The 15,653-nt window shown below is 42.3% G+C and overlaps 1 protein-coding gene across 1 annotated transcript in view; it reads right to left on the bottom strand.

The window, feature by feature from the left end:
- AFF2 (ALF transcription elongation factor 2) overlaps positions 1–15,653 on the bottom strand; it is a 335,919-nt gene that overhangs the window by 80,727 nt on the left and 239,539 nt on the right. The window contains exon 9 of the mRNA XM_061178238.1: positions 4,094–4,131. Within this exon, the coding sequence (XP_061034221.1) occupies positions 4,094–4,131 (38 nt within the window). The remainder of the gene's footprint in view (positions 1–4,093; positions 4,132–15,653) is intronic.

Here is a 15,653-nt window from a genome sequence, read left to right as displayed (position 1 = left end):
TTAACGTGTAAACGCAAGGAAGAATTTTATGCTTGATAACTGCTTGCTGCCCACCCTTTTGGTAACAGATGTCAACCTCGGTTAGATTCAACTCAACTTATTAGTACATGGCTTTTAGCCAAAAGCAATTCACATTTGCAGAAGTGTACTACCACATATGTCTTAATAACAGAAATGTGTTTTTTAAAAAAATGTATGTGATAAGTCACATATGGTAAAAGAAATCTGTACATCTCTCAGGCCTTGTTGCCACAATGAAGCTTGCAGATAATTGCTGCAGAACGTTCACATACAAGCGAAAGTCTCTCTGACACATTAAAGAGGCACGGTTTGAACATACTAATCAAGCTTTGATACGGGCATGGTTCCAATTGACTGATAGGTACACCAGCATCTCTTGTCCTGATCACTGATCTTAAGAACGTACAATTTTGATTCTTATCCTCAGAGGTAATATTGAATGTTTCAAGGTAAAGTCATTAGTGTATCCAGGTACATTATGTGCTTACATTCACTAAGCATATATTTAATTTCTCCTTTGTATGGAGTGTAATTAATGTGTACCACCGTCTCCCTACGGTGATGAAAGAAGCTTACAACCATGAAGGTATTAAAAATAAATTAAACAAGTGGTTGAGAAATAGGGAGGGGGGAGGCGAACCTTTAGAGAAGAAAATATACAAAGTAAATAACATTGTGAATCATTTACCCTCACTTGAATTGAAAGCTTAATTAGCCTTAGTTAGATCCTGGGAAGTAATAGAATTTTAGAAAATGTATATGCCATTTGCAATATATCCATCTACACACAACTTGGAAGACTACCAACATACTCCAGCTATGTGTTTACGGGTTTCTGAGGCATCACTGCCCCGTCAATGGACCTCATATCCATAACGATTTTCAATGATCCTGAATTCAGAATGGTCTCTGTGCTCTGAATAAGGATTAGGTGATACCTCAGCCCCAGAAAGTCCTGAACACAAGGTAAAGGGCTCAGTAAATACCTACTCAGTGTTTTAGAGGACAAAAAGAGAAAGGGTTCATAGTTTAACTTTCACTGGCATGGAAAAGTTTACATCTGTGCCTTTTCCTACCTGACCAACCAGAGCAGGGGTCAGCAAACTTTTTCTGTAAGGGGCCAGATAGTAAATATTTTTGGTTTGGTGGTTTGTACAGTCTCAACTCTGCCACTGTAGCACAGAAGGAGCCACAGGCGATACTGAAACAAACGAGTGTAGCTGTGTGCCAATAAAACTTCTTTTATGGACACTGAAATTTGAATTTCATATAATTTTCACATGTCATGTAATAGTCTTCTTTTGATTTTTTTCCCCAACCATTTGCCAAACTCTGCACCAGAGGATGACATCCAATCACACATAATGATCATCTTCACCAATCTGTGTTCATACGTGAGTTGTAAATGATGCCTCCAGACCTCTACTTTTCCAGCAAGGCCGTACACACTTTTCATTGTACGCCCAAACAATCACATGTTAATTCTCATATACAAGATCAAGCCAATAACTGCTCAGAGGCGAAGCAGTTAGTATGAACCAGAGCAACGTAGGAACATTTTACACATGGCATGAATCAGAAGAAGAGAATGGACGCCTTGGTCAGTTACAACATACGAACCCTTTGGCCCTGACACTCTACTAGGGTAGGTACCAGTCTTATTAAGCCTCCAGGCCACGTTCCTGAAAGGACTGTTTTCTGGGATGTGTCCAATTTGTTTACTTGTTCATTCATTCAGAAAACACGTAACAAACCCTGACTCTACTTGGGATCGCAGTGCACTGTGTGTAACTGAAATTCTCTGGCAGACATCAGAAACGGAAAGAGGACCACTATACGTAAAACTTTAAAAAACTTCGCTTCTGCTCTGCTGTCAGGCAGTTTAATTGAGCCGTGCTCTGAAATTCCTGTCCCCGAGCTGAGGTCTTGAAGAAGGCTGTCTTCTTAATGTACCCAGATGGCTGTGGCTGGGCAACTGAGCTAGGTATCAGGTATTAGGTACCAAATGCAACACGACACTCAAACTCACGCTGACAGCGGTATCTTATTTAATTGGAAGACAATTCTAAACACCTACCAGTTGGTTGTGACTTAGGTTTGTTACTGGACAGATCTTCAAATATATTTAAAAGTAAAACATTGTTCCACATGCTATTCGTAATCCTTTGGCTCTTCTAGTTTTTCTGTTTTCTCTTTACAACATTCCTTAAAGTGCTAGACATTCGATAGAGTCTGTACTGTGAATTAGCCAGAGCTCATAAAAAATATAATTATCTGTAGGGTCGAATTCTCACAAGGAGCAGATAGAAAACTGGTCCCACTTCCAGGCCATCAGTACGATTTAACGAAGCCCCGCACACTGCCAATAGGCTGTCTTGTGCACGCAAAGATGGAGCTTGGGACTCACTTCCTATCGGGAGGGCTTGAACTTGGAGATGTCTGTCCCACTGAGGGCCAGATTTACACTCCGCCAGCCTCTGCCCCATCCCTCGTGACCTGGGGCATGCATCTGCCCGCAGGTGGACTGAAGGGAGGGGCGCAGTCGGACTACGGGAAAGAAGATCACTAATGGCCCACCCAGGGACTCAAGACCTGGCCTTGGCCTCATTAGCGCCATCCTCTAATCCATGGAGCTTGCCTGCCATGGGCTCGCAGTAGAGAAGCCTTCCGGGCAAAGACAGAAAAGAAAGCAGGCTGCAGAGAAGATTTCAACCCCAACCAAACAACCAGACCAAAATTCAGCTACTAAAAATGCTCCCATAGGACGACTATAGCATAATACATCTCCAGACCACAGATAGCCCTCCAGAGGCTACAGAAGGCTGATAAGGAATATTCCATGGCCTAAGAAAATTAAATTTAAAAACAAAGTACACAAAACCTCTTGGAAAGATGAATTGGAGCTTGGATTTAATGGTGTGCTAAACACTACCCTGGTGACTTGGAAAAGTTAATTATTTTATAAAACACAAGCAGCCCTCTTGTCACTGGCATTAGCTGAACCACTCTCCCAGAAACTGTTAAAAATCAATGCAGTCCCAACTAGATAACTGTATAACTAACTATATATATCCAACTCTATCAATAATAACATTAAATGTGAATGGATTTAACAATCCGGTCAAAAGGCAGAGACTGTAAGACTGGGGGAAAAAAACAAGATTTGACTATATGCCATCTACAGGAGACACACTTTATATTAAAAGATACAGATTAAAAAACAAATCAGTGCACTCCCCATTTCTGCATTTGTTATCCACTCTAATGGAAGTCGGCTGACATAAGTTAACACATAGTTCCTAGAGATGTGATATTACCAGACCTGTAGTAACCTGGCAAATAGAGCAGATCTTCCCTAGGCCACATGGCTGGTGGAACTGGTATGCATCATAACACTGCAATCAGATGTCACAAACCCAAATGACAAGACAGCCATCTTTAATTTGAAAGTCTCCCTTCTGGAAGAGACAGGCTGTCTAAGATGTACTATATTTAAAAGAGTGCTGTGCAGCTTGTTTATAATTTAAGAGTGTCTCATAAAATGCCTTGGAAATAGCTCTCTGTTAGCTAGAAAAACCTTCAGTTAAATATATTTTTATGAGCTTTTCATTAACAGAGTAGCGAGGCCTTGATGCTGAGGTGCCAAACCTCCCCACGTGGCTGGAAATCACTTGGCACATTTTCAGCCATTTACGTCTCTGTCATAGGTCCAAGGTTTGCAATTAAAAATGTAATCTTTTTAGCATGTGCAAAACCCAAAGGCTTGAAGTACTCTGCATTGAATATGATTATAATAGTATTTGGCAGCTATTCATGGACGGCACATATTAATTTATGTAAACTGGGCATAACTTGGAGCACTTCCTCATCAGGACCACAGGAAAAATCAAAAAGCTGGTCCCTGCTCATTGGAGGGTTTTTTTTTTCGCTTGTTTTGTTTTTGTTTTTGTTTTTAAATTGTCACGAATAGAGATGAACTCAAAATCAAGGTCTCTTTTATGACCTTCTTTTTTCACATGCCTGGAGTACATTCAAATGAACATTTCCAACTAATAAAAAAAAAATAACTTACTTTACAGGATTATTCTTAGATTTTGCCTTTTCAACAGCCTGTGAACAGAAGAAAAAAATGCAATTAGACAACATTAGCAGGCATAATCTTTGCAACTAGTTATCAAAACAATAAGCAATATAAAATGCTCTTCAGAAACATGAGGAGATAAGCAGACCGGAGACCCAGAAAGCAATTTTCCTCTCCCGGGGAGCGTGGTTACTGGTCCAAGTGCAGCTTTCAGACACAGGCGGGCACTGCCAGGGCTGCCTGGGAAATTCAGCAGTGCCTGTGAGAGTGGGCCCTTAGGGTCATAACTCCATCCTCCTCTCTCCACTTTTCCCTCTGATTTTTTTTTTTTTAACTTGAGCCCTGTGCTTGTGGAAAACAGCGATCATTAAGAACTCCCCCACTCCCACTCCATCCTTTCACGTTCTGGAAAATGGCTAATTTCAAAGGACCACACTGCCATCCACATTCTGAGATAAGACTCAACTCCATCTTCCTCACGACTCCCCTAAGTTTCCTGGATGGTTCTCCTTTCTATTTGGGCTGACCATCTGTTGATCACTAGAAAGGAATGGATGATTTATTGAGACCTTGTCTCTGTTGGGTGAAAGAGGACAGAGAATCTGGTTTATTGTTCTTTTTTGTGAGTGTATTTTGAGCTCAAATAAATTGAGAATGTATACCCACTGAGAAGAGACCAGGTCTTTAAAATGGACGTGTGAACTTTGTATATGCTTGACTTATGTCTGAAATTTTAGAATTAAAACTATAAGCTCTCTGTATCTGTCTGTATGTTTACATGTCTGTAATTCAGAAAAGTCTTTCCCTCTAATTATGTGAATATGTAATATTTTCCTACCTCCAGATAATACCAACCAATTAGATTTTAAATCCCTTACACTAAAGGAACTCATTGTGATTGGCTTAGAGATAAGTAAGTATTCATATAATTGGCCATTCTCAATATTTCAGAAATATCTCATCTCCCTCCTCCGTGTGCACCTGCTTGGCTTATGACAGGGTGTGGAGGCAGACACAGAGGGAATGGTCATGGGCACATCTGGGGATTTTTAGATCTCTGGTGGGAAACCGTTTACCCTGCATTGCTCTGGCCCCCTGGCTGCACCTGCCCGGTGATAGAAAGGCCAAAGTATCCATTTCTAAAATCATTTTTATTAGCAGATACCACAAAAGGGCAAGGGCTGACCGATGGCTTGGATCAATTTCCTCCCGTGGAACCTTTAAGAAAACACACACCAAATCATCGAAATGAGGAAATCTCTGGGCCTCTCGGCCTGTGTGCCTTAGATATGGAGCCTGGTCCCAGTTTATTGCTGAACCCATTGATCTGTGTACAGTCCATTTATCATTCATGAAAAGAGCTAGTGATCTTCACAGTATATTAGAAGAAACAACTCAGATCATCTGTCAACAGCCCTCTTATTTCTGTTTCCCTCTCCACAGGGATTGCATCTCCTTCGATTCTTCTGGAATTAAAATGTTGCTAAGCAACACAGCTGGGGGCGCTGATGGCAGAATGGCTACAGTCTATCAAACTGTTTAAGCACCTGGAGGGTTATAGTGAGGATTTTTTTTCATACTTCTGTAGCATAATTATGTAATCAGAACCAAACTTGTACCCCGCCAAACTCTTTCAGGCTGTAGAAATAACATTCAGTATGGGGAGCGTTGAAGCAGCGGTTTGCCAACCTCAGGGTTCTTCAGACTCTTTTAAAAGGTATCCATTTGGAGACCTTTATATCTGCGAATCCTGGAGGTGGGTGAGGGCTAAGAGATGAAGAGAATACTGCTATAAATTAGAAGGCAGAGGCAACCACTTGTAACAGAGACAATTTATAATCTAACGTTGGACTTGACATTCTGAATGACCAAGGCATAAGCATACTGAACCTCTCTATGCATAACAACAACTCAGTGCACTTGGAAGCAATTGGTTTCAAATCAATGAAATACCTCCCCAGTTTAGACATTAGTGCTGGAAATCCAAGTCCTTCTCTTCTATTAAGTCTCAGGTTCTGTTTCTAGATAAATACCCGTTAATACTTGGGCACTTTCTTTGGCTCGGTAGGCAAAAATCATTTTCTCACCATCTGTGCCTGAGGTTGAATTTTGGCAAGTATAGTGAGAAAGAGAGGGAATGAGGTAACAGGTGAAAATGAGGAAACAAGGACTATGTGTCTGGCTGGCCCAGTCATCTCTCACAGGTGTTTAGGGTATGAATGCCTGTCTCTGAGCAGTCCCTTAAGGGATGCTGAAAGGAAGAGCCGATGCCGGCAAGGAGTGGGGGAGAGACCTTGACCTTCACTACAGAAGCGCAGCCAGTCTGCACGCCCACGCTGGCCTTTTCTACCACCTTTTCTCCCCCAGTCCTGGCTGGTGGAAGAGGATATGGCAGCGGGCTGAAGACAGGCCATTGTGGAAATCACGTGAATCCACTTTTCCCAACCCCTTAAAATCCAAACAAATCTGTTCTTAAAGAAGACTTAGATTATCACAAAGTAATGGACACGGTGTTCCAGTGGTTTCCTTTTAAAGTGAGCTAGATGTGATGGGCTGAGCATGCCACTGGCAGAAGACGGGGAGGAGAGAAATCAAAGTGACATTGCTTAACCTAGCTTTGATTCAGCGACATGTTTTCTGAAAAGTCCTCTCTTCTCTGCGTGTCGGGACTGTCACTTAGACCCAGTTATCTTTCTCTAATCAGGAGGCACATAATCATGTTCAAGGCCAGTTTCTTTGAAACATATGTCTTTTTATACAGTCATTATAGGAAAATAACTTCATTCAAATTAATTTTTTCCGGGTTGCTTGGATAGTGATGGAAAACAGGCTGAGAGGTTTTCTTTGGAGATTAACCCAGGATCATTCCAGAGTCCCCAGAGCTCTAGTGAGATGCTCTCATGTCACCCTCCTGTGCGCTCATCTCCAAATGAAATGGTTGCAGGGGGTGCCCGCCAGGCATGAGAAACGGCTCACCATTTGCGATCTCTACTTTCACTGTAATTTGACTTTGTTTTAAGCACGCTATAAGGAGTTATTAAGGGACTTTGAAGAAAAGTTAAGTGAATTATTTGCATGCAAAATATATATGGCTTTAAGGTAAAAGAACTAGTCTAGAAAATATACAAGGAGAAAATTCCTCTTTTCCTTTTATACAAGTTCCAGATACATGTTCAAGAATGTGATATACCCTGCAAAAGGAGGGAAATCAAAATGAAATGATACAGTGTGATTCACTAAGCATTAAGAGGGTTACATATTGGGATTACAGTTAATTTTGAGTTTAAAAACATACATTAAAGTAATTTAAACTGATTGGCAAATGGAGGCTAGACAGTTAACACTTATGCTGCTTTAATTTGTAATGTCTATATGCTTTTCAAAACCTATATTCTACTTATTTTGTGCCACGTTTCCCTAACATGATACTTATCTTGCCATCAAGGAAGTTCCAACATAAGATAGGAGGATAAAGGGACTTCCCTGGTGGCACAGTGGTTAAGAATCCGCCTGCCAATGCAGGGGACACGGGTTCGAGCCCTGGTCTGGGAAGATCCCACATGCCGCGGAGCAGCTAAGCCCGTGGGCCACAACTACTGAGCCTGCGCTCTAGAGCCGGTGAGCCACAACTACTGAAGCCCACATGCCTAGAGCCCGTGCTCCGCAACAAGAGAACCCACTGCGATGAGAAGCCCGCGCACTGCAACGAAGACCCAACGCAGCCAAAAATAAATAAATAAATAAATTGAAAAAAAGACGGGATGATAAAATAAATTAAAATGTTAAGAAACATACTCCAATATGGTGCAACAAGATGCAATGGGCTATAACTGGAAAGAGTGCTGTGCTAGAAATCCACAGACCTGGGTTCTGCTACCAGCTTTGCCATTTCTTATCATCATGACGTTAGCGATGCGGCTAAGGCCTGTGAGCCTCAGTTTCCTCATTTTAAAAATGAAGACCATCATTCCTGCCCTGTCTACATCAAGGCTGGTTGTGAGTAGCCAACATCGACGACAGTGCTCTAGAAACCACAGCATGCTAAGCAAAAAAGTGCATCTTGATCGCAACCGCATTCCACATAGGCATCAGTGCATACATTTTTATTCTTACTGGACTACAGTTGATTTAGAATGTTGTGTTAGTTTCAGGTGTACAGCGAAGTGATTCAGATACATATTATTTTCAAAATTTTCCATTATAGTTTATTATGGGATATTGAATATAGTTCCCTGTGCTATACAGTGGGTCCTTGTTTACCTGTTTTATACATAGTAGTGTATATCTGTTAATCCCGAACTCCTAGTTTATCCCTCCCCCACCCTTTTTCCCCTTTGGTAACCAGAACTTATGGTGCATACATTTTTATAGCCAGAGAGTTGATGGGCTTTCTGACTAGTGACCAGGTTGTAGTGTCAAATCTATGGAGTTATTCCAACGAGGATTACAGAAGCCATTCAGTTCCTCTCTCCATATCAGAAGCAGTTCTGGGGTGAACAGAATGCTTCTGTCTGTAAAGTCCTACTCGACGAAGACTTTGATGTGTTTAGACCCTGCCAGGCCTAGCCCAGCAGGAGAGAGGGCCCTCTACCTTCACACAGGCCTCTGCCCTGAACCTTCTTGGGATTGGCGTTGGTGGTAGAGAGGTCAGGATACCCGAGACTGTGGAGGCACAAGTGCACACGCTACTCCCCCCCCGCCACTCTCTCCTCCTGCAAGGAAGCCTAGGAAGCATCGTTCTTTTCACAGTGACTTCTTCATCAGCCATCCCTCCTCTCACACCCACTCCATCAGGAGGGCTCTTTGCTTTTTCACTAACATTTGACCCTGAGGTTGGGAAGCCCTGAGGATGCTGCCCTCAGTGAACCTCCTCCATGATATGGCAGCTTGAGAAATTATATTCCCAGGGAGAAGACACTCATCTCGTCCCAAGGGGTGTTTATGAGCCAATTCTTGTCTCATTACCAGCATTGTATTCTTCTTGGTATCCTGCTAGGCAGCAAATTTATTTCCTCAGGAGGGATGATGTGGCTAAGGACAGGCTTAGAGTTGCTCACTCATTAAATCTAGCTTCCTAAAAAGAAGAAGGACCTTGTCTTTCTGTTACATGGAGAATCCTTTTGCTGCACCAAAGCTGAAGTGACTCAAGGGCCACAGTGAATTACATGAACCATCAAATGTAGTTATCGTGAAAAAATAGAAAGAAGGAAGGAAGGAAGGAAGGAAAGAAGGGAGGAAGGAAGGAAGGAAAGTGGCTCTCTATTGAGCCCCATCCTCCAGGGCAGACAGAACATCATATTTCTTTAGGGAGAAAATGCTACATATAAAGCACTTAGGAAACTTGCTAGTCATCTTCTATATACTGACTGAACTTTTACAAAATTCTTCGGTAAGGTAATTCTGCCCCAGTGATTACCTATCATGAACTGTTACTTTAGTCCAATAGACAGGTATACTATATTCATAAAAATATTTGGAGAATATTTTGGGGCTTTTAAGAAGCATGCCCTGAACATTTATATCCAGACTTATGACGTTACACCCCCCTGAGACTGACAGAAAACAAACTCAGTGCAATACGTTTCCTGTCTGTTGAGACCATCAAAGTGAGCACTTAGGAGGCCTAGAGTGATTGGAGCCATGGATTCATTTTACAAGGCTACGTAGTCAGGGACTGCTTTCCTCTGTAATCAATAATCATACTGTCAGTCAAGCATAAAATGTGATTCTATTACCATTGTTTTGCATGTCTTTTACATTTCCTGTTTATATGTTTTTTCTTGGCATTCTACTAGGAGATACACCCAAACTGCATCTATACAATACATTTCTTGATAAAAGTGAAAAGTCAATCATTCATATAATTTCAAATAACTGGATACTATGCATTATGGAAAGAAGACAGAAGAGCAATCGATTGCACTGGTTTTGTATTTCTATGTTTTACCTTTAAGTTTTCATGGGGCAACTCTGCGAGACACAGCCATACCTTCATTTAGTGGCATGTACTGGTAAACTGCATTGATTGCTAAGTTCAGAAGAGAAACTCCTCTATTAACAAATGAACTCATCATTAGGGTATTCAGATGGTCAAAAATCAATACCTACAGAATTGGTTAAATCAATTAAAGAGACATATCCTGAGAGCACTTGCACAAATATAAAAATGAATTGCTTAATTACAGCATTTAAATAGATTTCACTGGAACGAGTAAAACATCAAGAGGCTTACATTATATCCTATGGGCTGAGGTATCAGCTGGCAGCACGCACGCACACTCAGGATTGCAGCTTAACGGGAGAAAATGTCACTCAGCATTTTGCAACACCTGGATGCCTGCCTGAATTTCTGACTTTACAGCCAGGGATGACAATCTCTAGGAAGACACTCCCCACTATATTTAACCCTCTGGATGAGTGCCCAGGAGGGAACATGGAAACATCCTGTATTTGAGTCTTGAACCTGAAAGAAGCAAAAACACCTTCCCTAGCTTTAGAGTATTGGGCTTCTCCGAGTTTAATTTAATTCATTGTTTTCGATGCATACATGATGTAGGCCTGTGCTAGACACCATGGGGGCAGGATTAAAATTTTGACAGGCAGAGATTGGAGGGAATTTGTTCCAGGTGTCCGGCACCTGATGGTCACTTAATAAACATGGGCTGGGTAAAAGAATCGGGGCTGATTGTGCCGCCTGAGAGGCCTGAGCACTGCTCCGGGGATGAGCGAGTGCCGGCGGGTCCCCAGCTCTGTGAAGAGAAGAGAAGAGGCCTCTGGAGGAAAAGCTGGGCTCCAGGACCGTGTGCATCTGGAGCCATCCTGCAACTGCCCACGAGGCTCGAATTCACGCCCCAACGAGGAGGCAGTACGGAGCGGTCCAGACAGGGTGCATTTCCATCCCGCTTTCTGGCAGAAGGCTGTGCCCTCCTCACTCTTCCTGCAGCTATGGTCTTGCTGGAGACTTACTACTTCTCACTGGGACTACAGCCACTGCCTCTTCTTTGGGCCGCTGGTCTCCCTAGCGTTACCCCATTTTACGCTCCCTTTGATCATGAATCTTCCATAGCTTCCCAAGGCTCATCGAATTCCTGATCAACTTCACCCAACCTGCCGCTGAAGACCCTGCCAAGGCCAGTTGAATACAGGCCTCATAGCGGGTCCTACTTGCCCCTGCATGTGTATTTCGCTAACAAGGCAACCAGTAGGAGTTTTTTGAGTGTCTGGCCCAAAGATGATGTGATAACAGGATTCAGAAGTGCCTGCATTCCATTAAGGCTTGCTCCCTCTAGGCTGACTCTTTTGCTGGATACAAAATCCTTTAGCAAGATTCATTTGTCAACTGGTGATTCTGTTTATAACTAAGGTTTTGATATATTGTAACTTAATGAAAATGAACTGTCTTTGGTGAAGAAGCACGTTTCGCCCCTAAGAGTCATCTGTCGACACTAATCATTCTCTAAGTGGAGTAAATATGGAGACACGAGGCAGAGCATCTCAGCATTGGCTTATTTATTCTGCCCATTAGAAGGGCCAAGGTAAGTGGCACTCAGTTATTCTGTTCCCCTGGGGTTTGTGGATTTGAAAATTCAATTTTCTTTCCCCCAGCCAATCCGAGCCCTCTTGCCCCTGATACTAGGGAGGCACCCCTCACAAAATGACATGTGTCCTTTGCTGGGAGATGACAAAGACCTAATAGAGGCTCTCTCTCTACTATGTGTAACCAGGAAAATGGGAAGAGTATTCTCAGTGCATAGTAGGTACCCAATAATATAAGTATTCCAAAACCTACATGGGAGTGGATACTGATGATGTACCTTCAGTACTAGTGTGTTCAGGCTTTCTGTCCCTTTAGAGCATATTATACTCTGGCCAAGGATGCTACATCCATTTTTATCATCAATCTGTATTAGAAAACCCAGTAATCCTTCCACCCTCGTTTCTCCTTTATTCTCACACTACGACTACACTCACAACACTCTGACACCAGATGTGTGTGGGGTTTTCCCACACCAAGCAAATTTCTGCAACGCCAGCTAGGTGTCCTACCATTTAACTCAATTCCGACACTATCTACCTGGAGAGAGCGTCACATCCCACTGGTTAAGGGCTCAGTCCCACAGGACTGCCTCCGCCCACTTCAGATGCCAGTCTCAAGTCCAAGTTGTCACCTATGCTTGTGATCAATCGGCTTATACATCAGAGGTTCCAATAGCCCCCCTGGAAGCTCCACGAACCCCATACATTCTCTGTAAAGAATGGGAGGGTGGGGTTGGAAATGCCAAGCTTCCAGTCATGGCTTGGTCTTTCTGGTGACCAGCCGGCCCGCATCCAGGAGCCCACCCAGAGTCGCCTCATTAGAACAAAAGACAGTCCTATCACCCAGGAAATTCCAGGGGATTTAGGACCCTGGGTCAGGAACCAGGGTCAAAGACCAAATACTAGAACAAAAGATGTTCCTAGTCCTCTTATTACTTAGGAAATTACGAGGAATTTAGGAGCTTTGTGCTGGGAACCAGGGGCAGAGACCAATGTGTATATTCTCTGTTATTTCACAATACAACTGACTTCTCTGTGCCTCAGTGCCCTTGTTGGCAAAATTAGGCAGCTGGAGTAAAGACTCTCTGTGGTCATTTTAAGGTTTGGTAGTCTATGTTTTAATACACACACAAGTATTTCAGCATATATACACACACACACACACACACACACACATAATATATATACATATACGATTCAGGGATAAATATGGAACCTCCATTGTGGAGTCAACCTCCATTAGCAAGAAATAAGATCTGTTAGCAAGTTTATAAATGTTTATATCTAATGTTCCAAAGACTCCTATGAGATACTTCATGATACATGGGTTATGCCATGCCATGTATTTTGGAAAGGTCTGCTGCTTTGATCTGCCCACCCACTTGCATTTTGAATCTTTAACCTTGGATTGCTAGCTAATCTCAAATTTGGATACCTGTTCTGTGTGCTTGCAACGCTTCTGCTCTTTGCTCTTGCTAAATAAATAGAAATAAATAAATACATCTGCTTAAGAAGAAGACAGATTCTGCTTTCCATTCGTGACAAGATCCTTGGGTGTTTGCAGCCTACCTGATAGATTTTCCAGCAGATGGCAGATATCGGGGGAACAGAATAAAGCATGCCTAGGCCCTAAACCAAAGCCCCAGAACATTTTTCCAAGCCAGCATCTAAATTTCAAAATCTTACATTCTCAGTTTGGCAAAGAGTTTTATTACTGGAGACATTCGTACTGCTCTAATAGATGCTAGAACCCTGACGGAACTCAAAACGTGGACACCTTCAATAAACTTGGGTACACGTGGTACACTGCCTGGGGATTGTTAGCTGATGACTAAGACAGAACCTCCAGGCTGCAGCCATGGATTTGGGACCCAAACTGGGGCAATGAAGGGGCTTAAGGAAAAGAGCAAGCTTGGACCAAAGAAAGAGTGGGGATGAGAGTGGCGAGAGGAACGATGCTGTCCAGCCATTTCCTGCAGCCCAGAGGTAGTGACAAGGGTAACATGGTGATACCTGTTCTTTCCAGCACTTTGATTCCAATTGACTTAATGATTCGGCTGCTACTCCCCCTACCACCCTCTGTACAGCGCCAGATATGTGCCGTGTGCTCTCTGTAGACAAAAGGCTGTGGTCATCCCCGCCCTACTGGAGAGTTATCGCTCCTGAAAGAACAGATTGTACACATTTTTGTTTCCACTTGGACCTTGGGGCAAGCAGCACATCCTCGCCAATGTGTGATTTGAGGTCATGGTGAGAAAGCGTTACGCTAAGCAAAACAGCCATTGGGTGTGCAATGGAAATGCTCATAGATGGACACTTCGTAAGTGGTAGTGGATGTTAGTCAGTAACCGGTCATCAGCAGTGACGGACATGACACGTGGGAAAACGCTGTGCTCCTCTGAATCTCTGTGTGCTCAAAGCATTTTATGAAGATTACAATAAAAAGGCAATCTACGGAGATTACGAGTCAAAATATTTGGCACTAAAAGAAGACCTAATTACAACGAAAAAATTCAGCAAGCAGGTTTCTAAACAGTCATAGACTTGCCTGGAGCATATTAAAAATCACATCATACAAGCCCTAAGCAATTTCTTATTAATCTAGTCTCTATGCTAATACAGCCAAATGGAAAACACAATCTTGGGAATATGAAGGCCAATGTTATTCTATTAACCTTATATGTTATCCTATTTACTTTCCTGTCTTTAATGAATAAATTAAAATATCCATACGGATTTTATTCTGCTACCTTCTGCAGCCTTCACAGCCCAAACGCCATCATTTTGTGGGAGATTTCAATGAAAGGCAATGACAGATAAACTGTTTACATTAAAAGACTCTATCAAAGTTATTTTGCACCCGGTTTCATCCCAATCCATCTGCTGTTTCTATAGCCCTGACGGGCTGACCTCTCTTGCTGTGGGTGCTATATTGATATCATTACGGAAGAGGCCTTCCCCAGCCTTTCTGCTGATAACAAAGTAAATGGAAATGTAGAGAAACCTTGGGGAGGTAACAACTTGTTCAGCGTGATGAGAGAAGAACTGTGGCTACAAAATAGGAAGCATTACAGCAGGGAAGAGCATCTGTTGTCACAGCGAATGAATTCACTGTAGTGCATCAGGGGCCAGCTGAGAGCAGCCCTTTTCATTAGCAAACTTTAAACAGAAAAGTGGGCTTGAATTTCACTTAGCCACTAGGTTTGGAAAGTTCAGTATGCATCCCAGGTACAAGGAACACATCCCAAAGCTGCCAGAATGTTCAGATTTTCTGCTACCATGTAATTCATTTCATATGCAATTATCAGATAACAACCTAGCCAGTGAGCTGGTCCCACAATAAGAACAAAAACAAATAAACAAAAATGAATCAAGTATAAAACCTAAATCAAGAACCTGGATTAAAAGCAAGCTGTTTTGTGTGTGAGGTAATTAGTGATCTTCAGACAAAAAGTAAAATTATGAAGTGGAGGAAAAGAGCTCGAAGACAATATTTTTCTGTAAACGTTCACAGGCTTGAGGTGCAGCTCTGCTACTAGCATCTAGTTGAAAAGTCCACACGTCCCCAGTAACATGCTTTGAATTAAGTACCACATTTCTAAGGGCAATCCCTTGGCAGAAAAAGAAAGAAGATCGGGTTAAATAAAATTGGGTACATCGGAGCTACTCACGATAATGTGTCCAGACACAACGCATTAGAATGTCTTTGTGCTCAAAGCAAATTGAAACTGTTCAGCTCTGTTTTTAAAGCACCAACACACCACTCCAAGCTTTATCTATAGAGTCCTTTAGCTGAGCCTGGTCACTAATTGAACATTTCCAGCCATAGTGCCCGTTTTCGGAATTTCTAACTGGGCTAAATGAAGTCACCTAAGGTTTCAGTTTCATTCACATTAATCATAAGATGGTATTAATATTAGAATTCCCTAAAGGTCGTTTCTAACAATTCCTATTTCTTTTATGGCCTTTATAATGCTAAAGTCTGATGCTGCTAATGCCAGTCCGACATGATTAG

The sequence above is a fragment of the Eubalaena glacialis genome, chromosome X, assembly GCF_028564815.1.
Source record: "Eubalaena glacialis isolate mEubGla1 chromosome X, mEubGla1.1.hap2.+ XY, whole genome shotgun sequence".
Classification (NCBI taxonomy): domain Eukaryota; kingdom Metazoa; phylum Chordata; class Mammalia; order Artiodactyla; family Balaenidae; genus Eubalaena; species Eubalaena glacialis.
This window is presented reverse-complemented; position numbering and strand designations above follow the sequence as displayed.